Below are 17,274 nucleotides of genomic sequence, written 5' to 3'. Positions count from 1 at the left end.
GCTGAGCCATCTGGCTCTTCAGCCCTGTGAACTGTTAAATTTGTAAATCTATTATTTTAACATTACTCAGCAATAAAAAGAGACAAATAGTGATACATGTACTAGCAACCTCACGAGGAAAAGTAGGAAAAAAGCCAACAAAAAGGTAGAGTTCACACAACTCTATTTATGTAATATTCTTGAATGAGTAAAGAAATGGAGACATCCTCTTCCTGTGAGCAGCCGGAGGTGACCTGTGAAACTGTTTACTATGCTCTTGACCCAGAAAACCCTACAAAGTCACACAGATCAAGCGGTTTAAACCTTTGTATTTACTTTAAGAACACTATGAAATTGTTCAGGCTGTCCATGGTTTGCATATCCAAAAGCCATGGAAAACCATAAAGTATCTGAAAGGCATCACTTTAAAGAAGCAGCGTGTGCCACTATGACAGCCATTATACTGCTGGAGTCAGTAGACGAACCCTGGCCAAAGAGAGGGGCTGGAGAGCATCAGTGGTCAAAAACACTGCTGAATTTGTGTTGCGCATGCTTAAAAGTGTAGGAAGGAATGCTCAGCTTGAAGGTTTAGTGGTGGATTCTCCAGTCACTGAACAAAGTGCCTGCTGTCAGAACTCGGGATCACAGTAGCCATATGTGAGCACCCCTGCCACGTGGAGGTGACTCTTCGCTGAAAAGGAACAAACTGTTTCTAAGCCGGAAGAGGAGGTTACACAGAAGAAAATTACTTCCTTACAGCCCCAAAATAAATTCAGCACAAAATAAGTGGGAAGAAAGAAGAAAGAAAGAAAGAAAAGAAGGAGGGAGGGAGAGAAGGAGGGAGAGAGGAAGGAAGGAAGGAAGAAAGGAAGGAAAGAGAGATTAAAGATTCCTGGGACCTAATGGGAGGGTGGGGGTAGGAGGACAGGCATGACTCTGAGGCAGCAATGGGAGGGATTCTTGCCGTGACCAGAAAACCCAATTAGTTTCCACGTCAACACCTTGCAATACAGTGTACTGGAATTTGAAACTGAGTAATAGGTATAGAGCATCCTTTCTATTTTTTAAGACAAGATCTCACTTGGTGGTCCAGCTTGGCTTTGAACTTGTGATCCTGTTGCTCAGCCAAAACTACTTTTAATGGTCACTAATATTCCATTTCATAGATAAATTATTATTCAAATAAACTCCTATGCAGGTTGTCAGTTTATCCTGTGTCTCTCCCTCTGTCTCTTTCTCAAACACACACACACACACACACACACACACACACACACACACACTTCAGAAATGTGAGTTTAGAAGACATCTGTGGGTCCACAAGATGGCTCAGCGGAGTAGGGAGAGAAACGACACTACAAAGCTGTCCTCTGTCTCACACACACACACACACAAACCGTGGCGCATGCCTGCACCTACACACCCACACAGATAATAAAGCAGGTTTTTGTTGTTGTTGTTTTTAAGAAAATATTGGGGCTGGAGAGATGCTTCAGTGGTTGAAAGCACTGGCTGCTCTTCCAGAGAACTCAGGTTTGGTTCTTAGCATCCACATGGCAGCTCACAATCATCTGTAACTCCAGTTCTAGGGGTCCAACACCTTCTTCTGGCCTCCACGGGCATTTGGCCCCCAAAATATGGTGCACATACATATATAAATGCAGACAAAACACTCATACCCATGATATAAAATAAGTACACCTTCCTTGCAGGAAAGGAATAGCATTTGGAAGAGTTGCAGCTCCCCACCCCACCTCCCCACCCCACCCCCATGTCCTTGGAGAGTTTTCCTACTCAGCCTTCAAGGCTCAACTTGAAGGTTGGGATGTAACTCTCAGCTGGTACAATGCTTGCCTACCATGCACTAAGCCCTGGGTTTGATCCCCAGCACCATGTAAACCAGGTGTAATGGTGCACACCTGTAACCCTAGCACCTGGAAGGTAGAAACAGCAAATCAGAAATTCAAGGTCATCCTCAACCACACAGTAAGTCCAAGGCCAGCGTGGGCTATAAAGACCCTGTCTTTACAAAATAAAATTAGGGGTTACAGAGATGGTTCAGTGGTTAAGAGCACTGGCTGCTCTTCCAGAGATCCTGAGTTCAATTCCCACTAATCACATGGGTGGCTCACAACCACCCACACAAGATCTTAGCCCTCTTCTGGCATGTAGGCATACAAGCAGATAGAGCACTCATATACATTAATTAATTAATAATTAATTAATTAACTGGTTGGCTGTGGTGGCACATGCCTTTAAATTTTTAAAAAGTTTTAATGGCTTTTTAAAATTTAATGTGTATGAGTGTTTTGAATGCATGTAAGTGAATACACATACACATACGGAATGCATGTATACATATGCAGTGACCCAAAGAAGCTAGAAGAGGGCATCAGATCCTCTAGAGCTGTAATTACAGACAGTTGTAAGCCACTATGTGCATGCTGGGAATCAAACCAAGGTCCTCTAGAAGAGCACCCAGTGCTTCTAACTACACAGCTTTCTGGACTGGTACACAGCTTTAATGCAGCACTCAGGAAGCACAGGCAAACAGAGCTCTGTGAGGTTTCTCTCTCTCTCTCCTCTTTTTTTCTTCTCTTTTGTCTCTCTCTCTCTTTTTTCTCTGTGAGTGTAAAGCCAGCCTGATCCACATAGCAAGTTCCAGGCCATCCAAAACAGTATAGTAAGGCCTTGTCTCAAAAACTAAAACAAATAAATAAAAATAAAATACAAATTTAAAATAACCGTGGAAGAGGCAGCAAAAAGAATGTAAATGCCAGAAGGTGGGGAGGAGCTCTGTGAAATGCTGTCTTTAGGACAGGCTTGGCCTCTGTGCTCAGGAACTTACTTGCAGCTGTGGCTGCCTGCACAAGAAAGATCACGGCAACAAGATCAGGCAGCTATCTACAAGGCAGCAGGCAGCACTAATTAGGATCATTTGGCTGGGGGAGGGGCACACAAGTGGGGAAGAGAGGCTGGCTCAGCAGTTAAAAGCAATGCCTGCTCTTCCAGAGGACCCAGGTTCAATTCTCAGCAGTCACGTGGCAGCCCACAACTATCTCTAACTCCAGTTTCAGGGGATCTGACACCCTCACACAGACAGACATGCAGTCAAAACACCAATTCACATAAAATAAAAATAATGCTTAAAAGTTGCCGTGATCATGAGGTCTCTTCAGAGCAATAAAACACAAAGACAGGATTTACAAAGAAAGAGAGGGGCATAAAGTCGGATGAGTAGGGAAGAGGGGTTCCATCTGGGGGAATCAGGGGAAAGGGGTGAATATAATCAAAACACATCATATAAAATTCTCAAAGAACTAATACACACACATACACACACACACACACACACACACACACACACACACACACACGGAATTCAACAATAAAGTAGCTCAGCGTGAGTGCTCATTCACCTGTTCCCATCCAGAAGCTGCTACTTCCTCCCTATAACTGCCACACCTGACCTGCAAGCACTTGACTGCTCTTTTATAACCGTTTGTTTCTCGTTTTTTTGTTGTTTCAAGGCAATAATCTCACTGTGTAACCTGGGCTGGGCTTGAGCTTGTACACAGTGCAGACTGTCACCAAAGTCTCAGAGAGATATGCCTTCCTCTCTCTCCTGAGTGCTGCGCTCAACCTGCACCAGCATGCCCGGCTCCTTTACAACCTTTCCTCCTCTTCTCTCACGGGTTCTTAAACACACGGACAGTTTGTTTAGCAGTGACCGGCTCTGAAGACACTTGAATGAATTCAGGTGATCCAGCTAGGGGTCATCCTGATTCCCTTTCTTTTGAGAAAAATGGAGGGGTATTTTGTTGTTGTTGTTATTTGTTTGTTTGTTTTGAGACAGGGTGTCTCTGTGTAGCCCTGGCTGTCCTTGACCTAAGAGATCCACCTGCCTCTGCCTCCCAAGTGCTGGGATTAAAGGTTTGCACCACCACGGCCCTTTCATTTAGAGAAAACAGTCAGGAACACTAGACAAAGCCAGCAGAGTTGGCTGAGGAATATCATAAAAAAGATCAGCAACATCCAAAAGCAGGCAATCCTAAGGAAAAATACAAATGGCCCATAGGAACGTGAAGGATGCTCCACCTGGGTGAGCACAGCTGCAATACAGACAAGCAGAGAGCTCAGGGCTAGCTGGCTGCGTAGCGAGACAAGTGTGGAGGGAGGGCTGGAGGACAGCTTAAGAGACAGGGTAAGAGCACTGGCTGCTCTTGCAGAGAGCTGGCTCAGCTCCTAGCACCCACATGGGGGCTAACAATTGTCTATCACCCCACTTCCAGGGTATCAGATACCCTCTTCTGGCCTCCATGAGCACTGCAAGTACATGAGCACTGGGATACAGTCATATACAGGCAAAACACCCATATACATAAAATAAAAAATTTAGAAAGATTTAAACCACAAAAAGGCCATATTTGGGGACTAGAGAGATGGCTCAGAGGTTAAGAGCACTGCTGCTCTTCCAGAGGTCCCGAGTTCAATTCCCAGCAACCACATGGTGGTTCATAACCATCTATAATGAGATCTGGTGCCCTTGTCTGGTGTGAAGGTATACATGCAGACAGAATATTGTATACATAATAAATAAATAAATGATATCTTTTTAAAGGCCATATTTGGGCTGGAGAGATGGTTCAGTGGTTAAGAGCACTGGCTGGTCTTCCAGAGGTCCTGGGTTCAATTCCCAGCACCCATATGGTGGTTCACAACTGTCTGTAATAGAATTTGACTCCCTCTTCTGGTGTGCATGAAAGCAGAGCACTCACATGTATTAAACAAACAAACAAACAAATAAATAAGTCTTTGGGCTGGAGAAATGGCTCAGAGGTTAAGAACACTGCCTGTTCTTCCAAAGGTCCTGACTTCTATTCCCAGCAACCACACTGTGACTCACAACCATCTATAGGGATCTGGTGCCCTCTTCCGGTGAGCAGGCACATAGGCAGGCAGAATGCTCTATAAATAATAAATAACCTTTTTTTTAAAAAGGCCGTATTTATGAGCCCAATCCTTGAAAGACTGACTTATAAGAGTTTGAAGCCAGCCTGGAAAACACAGTGAGTTCAAAGGAGCTTGGGCTCATAAACTTAAAAAAAAGAAAGAAAAAAAATTAGACACTCACAAAACATGGCTTTTCATTTCCGTAAGTACAGAAATACACAGTAATTGCCAATCCCTACACCAGCAATTACCACATGTGGGACCCTGCTGGTCTTTGTTCCAAGGACTTTGCATGTGCTAACTCACTTAATCCTAACAATTTCATATAGTAGGTACCAACATTCCAATTTTAAAAACAGGTTCAGAAGTTAAGAGTCTTCAACAAGCAGCTAATCGGAGACAGAGCCAGGATTACCCCTAAGACCTGTGGCTCCAATCTGGGCTTCTAACCAAGATGCCACCGCACACACGCACGTTTGGGGAAGGATCAGAAGTTAAGGTCATCCTGCCTACACAGCAAGTTTTAGGTTAGCCTGGACTATGAGACCCTACAAAGGAAGGAAGAACAGCAAAGGTGGGCAAGGGAAAGAAAGAGTGGGGAGGGGTACAAAGGGCCTTTTGTTCCCTAGATTCCCAAGGTTTGGGGTTTGCATGTGTGCAGTCTGTGTACGTTCATGTAGGTGAGCATGCCCACCGGTGTGCTTGCATGTGTAGGCTAAAGACCAACTCAGCTGTTACTCCTCGGTAGCCATCTAGATTGTTCTTTCTGGACAGGTCTCTCCCTGACCTGTTGTTCAAAGAGTAGGGTAGACAGCAAAGCCTAGAGATTCCCCTGTCTCCACCTCCCAGCACTGGGATTTCAAACGCTTTGCTACCATGCCTGGTTTTTATACACATGTTTTTTTTTTTCCCCCTTGGGATAGAACCCAGGTCCTCAGCTTGCCCAGCAAGTACTTTACTGACCGAGACATCTCCCCAGCCCCTTCTGTGATATTTTAAACTTTAATAGAAATGTTGCCTAACACTCCTATAACAAAAATTACGGTGAAGAGAAGAAAGGTACTAAGTGTAGGCAGAAGTGAGGCGCATGAGTTCCATCTGGCATCCACTAATCCTGCACGCTGCTTGCTCTCTCTGACCTGTTTACAGTCTGTAGTGGGGGGGTGATCAAAGATACCCTGCTCAGTTTGGGGCAGAGTAGGAGGTGTGTAAGGATGGTGTGAAAGTACTCAATAACCCACAAAAGTATGGCAGCTGCACTATACCCAAGAAGCTCAAGGGAGGAAGGCATCTAACAAAATGTCAAAGTGGTCCTGAAGAAAAGTCCAGGGCTCTCTGAGGATGCTACAGAGCCCTTACCCCACAATCCCAAAACATTGCCAAAGATGGAAAACCTAGGGCTCCGGTCTGCTTGGTGAGACCAGCTGTCCTCTGGAGCTACAGTGACCCCAGGGCTGTGCTCAGCAGGAAAAAAAAAGGAAGGAAGGAAGGAAGGAAGGAAGGAAGGAAGGAAGGAAGGAAGGAAGGAAGGAAGGAAGGAAGGAAGGGAGGGAGGGAGGGGAGGAGGGAAGGGAGGGAGGAAAGAAGGAAAACGTTAGAACACCCCAAAGTGCCTGGCAGGACTGCCCTCCTGGAGCCTCTGCAAGGCTACATGGGAAGTGGAGTCTTGTCTAAGGGAAAAAGAACAGCAGAACAGCACTAATCACAAGGTGAGCAGGCCTCTAACCTCATAAACACTCTCTGGAGAAGCCCAGCCACCTCCAATTACAGCAGCCTCTCCACTCTGTTCAAACACACCAGCAGCATGACTCATTCCTCAAAGCAGGGAGGGGTAAACACATAGCTAAGGGCTTAATAGATCAAGAGGCTCAGAAAGAGGTGATAGGAGATAAATAGGGAGGCCCCAAGGAGATAAACAGTGGGGCCCCAGGGGTTCTCACACCACAGACTTACTGAATGGGAAAGATCCATGGGAACAGCCTGTTTCTCTAGAACCCACTATCCAGGCTTCTAGGGAGCCACTAATACTGGGGGTGGGGAGGTCCAGGTCAAAAGGGAAGAGAGATAGACAGTTCCTGAAAACCTTTGAGTCACCTTCCCGCCATAGTCCCTGCCAGCCCTGTTCATGGCTTGTCCAGCTTATGTCCACCTGAAATCTGAGACTGGCTACCTTCTCCTAACACTGGCTCCTGAGAGGCCGGCATGAGGGAAGCCCCATGAAGTCACAGAAGAGGACAGGGTGGAATGGGATGGCTAGGTGCTCACACTCCCCTAGGGAAGGCTCCCAGTTCACTGGGCAAGCAGGCTTGCTGTGCTGGGTCCTTCAGGAGACAAAGAATCCCTCTCTTTCCTCCTTCTCACAGCTAACCTAACAAAACAGGAAAGGAGTTTACCTTTACTCTGGCCCTACCCACAGCATGGCAGAACAAGCACAACAGGGGAAATAAAATGAGAACTTGGATCAATGCCCTAGATGGCACAGCGTTTCTCATAATCCGGAGCCCTACACTGGAACCTGGCAGAGACAGTATGTACACTGAAGGGGGTGGCCTCCCCAACCCCAGCTCCGAAAAGCTACCTGCTGCTGACCTAGTCTCCCTCCAGGTCACCTGCCTCAAGCCCAGCAGGGATGGAGGAAGGGAAAACTCCAGACAAGCTACCACCAAGGGTTGAAAGTTCTCAACCTGTTTGTGATTTGGTTTTCCTGCTCTCACACTCTTCTTCCATTTATCATCTCCACCCTACTCTATCCACTCCATAGTTTCCTCTCTTCCTGCCTCTGCTGCCCAGGCTTAAATCTGGGCCAACAGCCTTCCTGGCACACATCCACTCCCCCACTAAGCCTGCCCACCCTTAAGAAACAAGTGTTTCACAAGACTGCACCATGACCCAAAGAGGCACATGCCATAATTAGGAGCAGGCGGAGAGGCTCGTCCCACCCGATCTAAGCACAGGCCCTGGGACCGAAACTATCCGGTGCACACCTCCCTCCACCCCAGAGAAATATGGGCAATGTTAGTGCCACATGCCTGATGGTTAAGTAATCCTCCTCCCTCATGCCCTCCCTTCCCTCACCAGGCAAGAAAGCCAAGCTCTCCCCAAATTCCTGGCAGGATTGGAGACCTCGCTGAACAGTCAGAGCTGGCAATAAAAAGGGTAGGGGCAACGGTGTGAAGAGAAACTGACTGCAAGAGTCTGGGGCATGCACAGGAACTGGAACAATAGTCTCCAAACCTGAAAGATTCCTCCACCCAAGAGTTTCTTCCCCACCCGGGTGTCACGGAGGCAGGACTTCTGTCACTTGAGATTTCATCCCATTGGAGTAAGCACCACTGACCACAGAGCACTCTTAACGTGTGTGTATCTTGGGCTGGCTTCAAATTCCCTTTGCAGCCAAGGATAAACTTCTGATCTCCCTGCCTCCACCTCCCCGGTGGCAGGCAGCCGTGCAGGGTTTACGTAGTTCAGGGAAATGAACCCAAGACCTTCGTGTATGACAGGCGAGCACTCTGAACAACAAGGTTATGTCCCCAGCCCCTCAATCCTCTTTGAAAATCAGAATATTCAATTTCATTCCCAGGTATTTCACTCCCAAGTAAAAAGGAAACATAAATTTACATAAACTTATAACACTTCCCAACAGGGACGTTCACAACAATCAGAGAGGTCCATCAGCGATCACACAATGAACATATATCTGTGACAAGAGTTAATATGGAATATCATTCAGTTCTAAAAACCAATGGAGGCTGGGCAGTGGTGGTGCCAACACCTGGGGGTCAGTTCTGAGTTTGAGGCCAGTCTGGTCTACAGAGCGAATTCCAGGACAGTCAGGGCTATTACACAGAGAAACTCTATCTTGAAAAACTAAAACCAAAAACCATCAAAATGAACGGAGAACTGCCACAGGTCAGATGTGTACATCCCTTTACAGCAGCCAGTCAGGACCACAGTCTGCCTGACTCCACTTCTGTGAAATGTAAATATGAATATGTAAAGTATAGACAAGGTAGACTGGAGGGAATGGGAGCAATTGCCAACGGACGAAGATTTCTTTATGAAGTGGGCAAAGGGCTCTAAAATTGATCAGTGATGACCATGTATCTCTGAATACACTGAAAAATACAGAATTATATATACCTTGAACTGTTGAATCATGTGGCATAATAGTCTTAATAAAGCTTATAAAGTGGTTGAAATTCATGGTGGGCTTCCAATAAGTCACATCCCAATTTTTAAAATATTTATCTTTGTTTCAAGTACACGAGTATATATATATCTGTGTAATACAAGTGCCTGGTACACTCAGAGGCCGGAATAAGTTACCAGATCCCCTGGAATGGGAATTACAGATGTTTGTGAGCTGCTGTGTGGGTGCTGAGAATCAAACCCAGATCCTCTACAAGAGTAACATCCTCTTAACTACTAAGCCATCTCTTTAGCTCCTTACAGCCTAATTTTTAACTAAGAAAAAGTCGCCTCAGGCATAAACTTCTTCAGCTTTTGAAGTCTTACAGGAAGCATCTGCTCTACAGTTAGGACAAAGGCTCAGAATACAGCAGATAAAACAAATTCCAAACCTACCCAGTTTTGCCAAGAAAAAAAAAAAACAACAGCAAAACCAAAACCAAACAAAGAAATTCAAATACAAAATGTATTTCCTTTAACCTCAGTACTTGGGAGGTATAGACAGAAGGTCTCTTGTGCGGTCAAGTGCAGCCTGATCTATATAGCAAGTTCTAGGACAGGCTATAAAGAGATCCTGTCTCAAAACAAGAAAAAAGAAAGAAAAGAAGGAAGGAAGGGAGGAAGGGAGGGAGGGAGGGAGGGAGGAAAGGAGGAAGAATTAGAAAGAAAAGTGTAGTATATAAGGAAGGGTACTACCAAATCACCCAGAGAGCCCAGAGTACACACCAGCTGCCTTGGCCACAAGAAAAAGAAAGAGGAGGAAAAGGACCCATTATTCTTCAGCATCACTGAGAAAGCCCAGCCCTGTTGACTAGCAAAGGTCGGTCAGCTCTCCATCCTGGGTCTCTCCAGGGACCCCTGTTACTCTTCCCACTCTACACCGGCAGAGGACCTGTACTAAGAAGGAAAGGGGAAAGGAACAGATAAGAATAAGCAAATGCCAATATGAGAAGGAGTAAAACTTGACCAAAGTCAGGCCAGGACAGTACCTACAATCATAGCACTTTAGACGCTGAGGCAGGAAGGTCACAGCAAATCTAAGGCCATTCTGGGCTACATGAGTTCTAGGCCAACCTGGGTACAGTGTGAAACCCTGTGTCAAAAAGGGGGTAGGGTCGGGAGGTGGAGATGGGTCAAAGATAAAGTGCTTGCTATACAAGCATGATGATAACCAGAATACAGATCGTCAGGGACTGAGAAAGGAATTCTGATGTGTTCATGTACACACACACACACACCCCACACACACAGGGTGCCCAGGTGCAGTTAAGACAATCCAGTCCACACCAGCAGCAAACAGAAAATGAAGCTCACTCACATCTGAGCACTTAACCACGCGCCAAGCATTGGGTTTAGTGTTTCATATATTCTGTCTTGCTTAATCCTCATAATGATCTTATGAGAAGGCATGATTATTCTCTTACATATGAGGAAACTGAGAATGAAGAAATTAATTACCGAAGTACTCTGGCAAAGCACTTAGTCAGACTCATAGTTATGTTGCTTTTTTTTAAAACTTATTTATTTGTTTGTTTATTTGTTTATGACAGGTTCTCACGTATCCCGGGCTGGCCTTGAACTATCTATGTACCAAGGATGACCTACTTCTGGTCTTCCTGACTAATCTCCTGACTTCTGAGATTACAGGCATGTGCCACTACACCCCGTCTGTATAGTATTGGTATCTCGTGCATGCCAGGCAAGCAACTGGACAGCCCCAGAGCCCTGCTATTAGCAGAAAGCACCGATTAACTAAAAATTGTGACTGTACTGCAATCACGAGAAAGCAGTCTCTAAGAAAATGGGAATATTCACCTCCCCATAATTCCTTCAATAGAAGATGTCTAAAACTAACAAAAACAGGAGGCACAACAGCTCTGCAGCAGAACCTTGCTTAGCATGCGTGAGGCCCCAGGTTCAATGCTCCGTACCTCCAGTGTTTTTCTGGTGGGGAGTTGGGGTGGGTTGGGCTGGGGTACAGCTCAACTAGGAAAAAAAGCTTCCCTGGCAAGCCCAAAGTCCTGGTTTTGACCCCCAACACCACATAAATAAGTCATGTTGCCATATGATTGTAACCTTAGCATTCAGGAGGTGAAGGCAGGAAGATCAGAAGTTTAAGATCATCAACACTGGGTTTGAGGCCAGCCTCCCTATAAGAACTGAGGAAAGGGGGAGGGGAAGAAGGAGAGAAAAAGATGTCTGATGTCAAACCTCACAAGACCCACATGGTAGGAGAGAACAGGCTCTCCTGACACATCTCCTGACCCCCATGGATATATATGGAGCATTCACACTCCTGACCCCAAGTTAATAAACAGTGGTAATTTTCAAAAGAGAAAAGAAAAGCATTACTAAATAAAACATTCTAAATAAAATAAAGCACTTTATTTAGAAAAAGGTTTGCACCAGACAAAACAGCTAAGAATTGAAAGTGCTCACTTCTGGCTAGAAAGGTGGCTCAGGGGTTAAGAACACAGGTTGTTCTTCCGGGAGCCCCAAATTCAATTCCCCTCATCATTATGGCAGCTCACAACTGTCCATAACTCAAGTTCCGGGGGAGCTGACGTCCTCACACAGACATGCAGGCAGGCAAAACACCAATGTACATAACAAAAAATTTTTTAATCCTAATTTTAAAGAAGTGGCCACTTCCACATAGCAGAACTTAAGGTAGAGAACAAGTATATTCTTCCAAAAACCCCTGATATTAGTTTTTTTTTGTGAATAACATTTTTTTAATTTTTTATTAATTACACTGTATTCATTTTGTATCCCCCCATAAGCCCCTCCCTCCTCCCCTCCCTAGTTTTGTTTTTTAAATCATGTACAAGAGCAGGAAGTGGTGGCACATCTAAAGCCCAAGCACTTAGGAGGTGGAAACAGGAGGACCAGAAGTTTAATGTCATCTTAGGGTACATGAGACCTTGTCTTAAAATGCCAAACACGAACCACAAAAAGTAAAAATAAATTATGTACAAGTATTCTTTAAGTTTTATTTATTTATTTATTTGATATGTATGAATGTCTTTCCTACATATATATATGTAAACCACACACAGACCTGATGCCCATGAAGTTAGAAAAGGGCACCTAGTCTCCTGGAACTGAAACTGTGGGTGGTTGTTAGCTACTATGTGGTGCTGAGAATCAAATCAAGGTCTCTCTGCAAGAGCAATCAGTGACCTACTAGCTCCGAACTACCCTGAAGTGCTGAGCCATCTCTCCATCCCTCTAACATATATTTGTTTCCTTTAAAGAGTCAAAGGGAGGAAGGGGGAAGGCAGGCAGAGATCACCCATGCCAGAGACTGCATGTGCACAAGTGTTCTTCTACACACAGCCTCCATGGCCCTCCCCTGGGGACATCTGGGTTTTGCTCTGGAGCACACTGCCAATCAAAGAACTATCCTAGTTAAGGAGAATCCTAGTTAAGGGATAATTTACCTGTCCCTGGAATCTCAGAATGGCAAAATGACCTGAAACGGCTAGAACACCCAGGAGGAAGCACCCACAGTCCTTCCCAGGACTCCCTTGGTTTGTGCACTGTTCCTGTCCTTCAAATAAATTCCTCTTTAGCTAGCTAGGTTACTTTCTGTTGTTTACTATAACCAAAGGAAAGTACTAGAAATGTCTAGTAAATATGAGCTGGAGATTTATTCTTTATATGCCAATATAATTTACCAAAGTCACTTTTAAACAAACATTTTTGACGTTCAAATACATTTTACAGCCAGACACAGTGGTCTACACCTTTAATCCCATCAAACATACATATCTCAGACACATAGTTTTTGTCAGAAAGACTATCCTCACCAACACTCCAAGGATATTAGTTCTATTTTTTTTTTTTTAATGCTGTTTCTCCTCTGCTATGGTTTTTGATTTGAGACAGGTCTCACCACGTAGTAATGGCTGGCCTGAAACTCACTATGTAGATCAAGCTGGCCTCGAACTCAGATATCCATCTGCTTCTGCCTTCCAAGTTCTGGGATTAAAGGCTTTTACCATTATGCCCAGCCTTTCCACTTAGTTTTTGTTTGTTTGCTTAGTGACAGGAACAAAGACTTCTGATTAAGGAAAAGCACTCCCCCAAAAAACAAAGGTGGGGTACAGTGCTGGGGACAGACTGAAGCTCAAAAGCTTTCTGCCCCACTGTGTTGATTTCAGACCCACTAGTGAGCTATGGTCTGTAGTTTCATAAAGCTGTCCTTATAACTGTCCCACAATAAAAGCACTACAGTGTCCTAGCTGTACTTTCACGTCAGTGTGTGAAGCACTAAAAGACAAATGGTTCACAGGGGACACATGGTTCCAGGATTCTGACTCCAACCATCTACACTCCCAAATTCTGAGGGCTGAGAGTGGGGAGGAGAGGCATGAGGCCCCGGGGTTCAAACCTCAGCAGCTACAGTGTTTTCCTGGTGGGAGTGGATTCAGGGCGGGTTGGGATACAGCTCAATTAGACCGAAAGCTTGCCTGGCACACCCAAAGGCCAGGGTTCGAACCCCAGCACCACATAAACCAGGCATCTGTTGATTCATTTATTTATTCACACCTTTTGCACCCTCACTGAGCACTGTTCAATGGTATGAGTACATGACTACATGTTCCCAGGGACTGTCCAGAGCCATAAATTCTATCTACAGGTTGGCTCAGAGGAGAGGAATCCAGGATGAAGCCTGTCTCCTGACTGACTGATTGTTTACTGTCTGCCCTTCGTCCTCAAGAGCCCAGGAATGTCTCCAGGAGTAAACCCAGGCAAGCGTTTTAGTCCTGGCTTTAGAGTAAAATAAATCTCAAGTCCAGCCTGTCTCCTCTCTCCAGTGAGATCTAAACACACTTATACCTGAGAACAAATTCCTTGCTATTTTCCATCTCTGCTTTCTGTCCCACCAAACAAGAAACAAAAGTATCAAGGGCCAGGTGACATGTCCTCTGTGCTGCTGGTGTTGAGGTTTTAAAGGTCTTTCTTCTATATGATGTGGAAAAGAAGCAAAGGAAGCCTCTGACCCTTCACTCATTCATTCCACATTCTTTAACTGAATCAACCATCCCAAAACATCAAAAGCATGGAGGACTTATGGTTGGGGGGGTGGGTTGTTTTGTTTTTCCATTTGGTCAGCATCTCTTATCTAGGGGGAAAGGCTCCAGTTTGGGCAGTGTCAAGACTTGTAATGTGGAAGAAATATCCATATTTCTAAGCAACGATGTCAAGGGGACAGTGAACCGACTTCAATGTACTCTAAACTTCAAATGAGCACCTATTCTTTGAAGAAGAGCCACAATCCAGCTGTAGCTGGGTTAGCTTTCCCTCAGGGACATGCTGAGACAGGCAGAAGCAAAGGAATGGGGGGGGGCACAAACTCCCCATCACCTTGGCTCTCATTTCACTCTCCCACAACACCTTGGAAATAAATTAATTAGCAGAGATCTACGGTGTATTTGGATCACCCAGCAACGCCTAGAAACATTCAGCATCAAATTACCGATCTTTCCCTCTGCGGGAAGAAAGATCATGCGGTCAACTGAGGGTGGTGGGGTGGGGAGGACTTGAAGGGAGCAGGGCAAACTGGCTTGCACTGGAGATCTCTCTCTCTCTCTCTCTCTCTCTCTCTCTCTCTCTCTCTCTCTCTCCCCCCTAGCCCTTCTCCAGGTGGGTTTCCACCTCTGCCCGGGTTCTGAGACATCCCCTTCATACACGGACTTGGCAACTGGACACGGAAGCATAATCCAGTTAGCTACTGATTGACCGAAAGGAGGCTGGAGATCCGAAAAGCAAGAAAAAACGAGACCCGAAAGAGGTGACCGTCTAGCGGAAAGCTCTACCCATCCTCTTAGCTAAAGTAAAGATAGGATCTAGGAACAATTCCCGGAGTTGTCTGAAACCTACCGCCCCTCGCACGCTCCCGCCTCTCAGTTCCCAGCCCTAGGATTCCACCCTCTGCCCCCTTTTCTAGTTAAAGGATCGCCTGAAGCATCGTAAAAGTCTTTGAAGGGCTTCTGAGGCCACCGGAAAACACGGAAAAGCCTAACCTGCCTGGGCCGGCACAGCGTCCCAAACAACGCAGGGATCCGGTCCCCTGAGCGTCTCCCACGAGACTAGCTGCCCACAGGACGCCTGCAGCCCGCACCGGGGCTGCAGTGTCCTTGCCAAGGACAGGTACTCCTCAGCCCTGGGGCCGCCAGCGTTTCGGGCCGCGCCTCCCACCCCACCGCCCGCCGCAGGGCAGAGGAAGAAAGCGCACGGGACGACGCGCGGCTGACCGCACCGAGCCGGACGTCAGGTGGCGTCGGCTAGCTCCCGGGAGGCTCGGGAGGGGCGCGACTGGAGAGCCACGGTGCCGAAGCGGGCAGGCGGGTGAGCGCGACGACCTACCGCGGTCTGGCTCTCCGGGTGCACGTCCACCAAGGTACACCAGTTCCGCGTCCCGTTCATCTTTCCGCGGAGATCGAAGCAGCGTCCTCAACTCTGAGGCCGGGCGGCAACTGGGCGGGCGCGCGCGGACCTGTCCTCCTAGTAAAGACGCGTCGGGGGCGGGGCTGAAGATGGGCCACGCCCAGGGCGGTATTTGTCAATGAGGGTGAGCGGAAGCAAGAGGTGGGCGGTGCCAGGAGGCTTCTGCACTAGCCTACCGGCGCTATGGCAGGTTTCCATAAAGGTGGGGTTTGGAAGTGACATTTGGGTGGTGGTTTAAGAGTTTTACTTAAGGTAAGACGAAGTACGGGCTTGCGGTGGTCATCTCAGCATTCTTCATTAGTCTTGTCTCCAGGACCTGTGCAGGGAAAGAATTGCTCTGGTCCTTTGTGAATCGGTGAATCGGGCCCGCACACGCTTCTATGGTCTTCCTAAATGTAAGCTCTTCCTAAATGTAAGCTAGGCTGTGGGCATTTTAGAACTAAGTAAATCTTTCCTCTGTGGTAGAAAGGCAGGCACCAAGGGCCAGCTCACTCGGACTAGTCTAAGCCAGTCTGGCAGGTGCTTTTTTCCTGGCAAGCCGCCCAGGCCGAAGTCAAAGCCGACTAAGCTCTGGGTGGGGCTTGCTTTGCAGAAGCTAGCCTTATTTGGTGGAGAGAGGCGGGGACGCATTCCCTTAAAGGGAATCTGCACCCTAGAGAAAAGATGAGTCTCAATTGCACCAAAGGTATTTATGCTCAAGCTTAAACTGGGATCTCGAGGGCTAACCTCTGGTAGATGGCTATCCCACTGACAGAGTCCACAGGGATAGCAGGCAGAGTTCGTAAGGTTTGACCAGCTTGAGTAGGGGGTATCACCATAGCTAGCAATTGGTTTTGGTGAACAGCTTCAAGTGGGTCTGGACTCTGAGTCACTTGCCAGTTAAAAATGGATGCAGAACTATACGTGGAAGAGAAATGCTGGAGATATCAGTGACCCAGGAATGGGTCAGTTCTGACACTTTCTCTATCCCTCAAATAAAAAGTGATGATTGTGGTGATTTGAATGATAAAGGCCCCCATAGGCTCTGTCGTTTGAATAATTGGTTCCCAGTTAGATGCACTGTTTAGGAGGTTGAGGAAATGTAGTCTTGCTGGAGAACTTGGTCACCAGGGCAGGCTTTGAAAGGTCAAAGACTCCCCCCTCCTGTCCCCTTCCCAGTTTGCTCTCTGCTTCCTGCTTGTTTAAGGTAAGCTATCAGCTTTCTGCCTGCCTGCTGCTATGCCTCCCACCATGATGGTGATAAGACTGTCATCCCTTGGGAACTGTAGGCCCAAATAAACACTTCTGTAAGTTGCCTTGGTCACAGTGTTTTATCACAGCAACAGAAAAGTAACTAATATAGCACTTCTTGCTATTCCCAGAGGTTGTTAGAAGAAAATGGTTCTACTATAAGTAGTCTGTTACTAGATCCTTGATCAGCCATAAGAGACCTCTGAAAAATGAACTAAAGCCTCATGTTAATATACAGTTTAAATGACTTCTTGAAATAAATAGAGCCTGCTTAGCAAGGAAATGTGCCAAGCCTAATGACTTGGGTTCAATCCCCAGGACCCACACTATGGAAAGCAAGAACTGACTCTCAAAAGTTGTTTTCTGTCCTCCACAAATGTAGCATTCACATGTACAAGTGAGTATGCACACACACACAGTTTAAAAAAAAAAAAAACTTTAGCATAGACCGTCAATCACCCAGGAAAA

The 17,274-nt window shown here is 46.3% G+C and overlaps 1 protein-coding gene across 2 annotated transcripts in view; it reads right to left on the bottom strand.

The window, feature by feature from the left end:
* The window catches only part of Tuft1 (tuftelin 1), a 42,352-nt gene extending 26,759 nt beyond the window's left edge, over positions 1-15,593 (bottom strand). For both annotated transcript variants that reach the window (XM_055609089.1, XM_055609088.1), the window contains exon 1: positions 15,496-15,593. In XM_055609089.1, coding sequence (XP_055465064.1) covers positions 15,496-15,555 — 60 coding nt within the window. In that variant the 5' untranslated portion in view covers positions 15,556-15,593. The remainder of the gene's footprint in view (positions 1-15,495) is intronic.
* Positions 15,594-17,274: the final 1,681 nt, after the last annotated feature.

The sequence above is a fragment of the Psammomys obesus genome, unplaced genomic scaffold (assembly GCF_907164565.1).
Source record: "Psammomys obesus unplaced genomic scaffold, mPsaObe1.curated_primary_1811, whole genome shotgun sequence".
Taxonomy (NCBI): Eukaryota; Metazoa; Chordata; class Mammalia; order Rodentia; family Muridae; genus Psammomys; species Psammomys obesus.
Note: the sequence above shows the minus strand (reverse complement) of the source record. Positions and strands in the feature narration are given on the sequence as shown.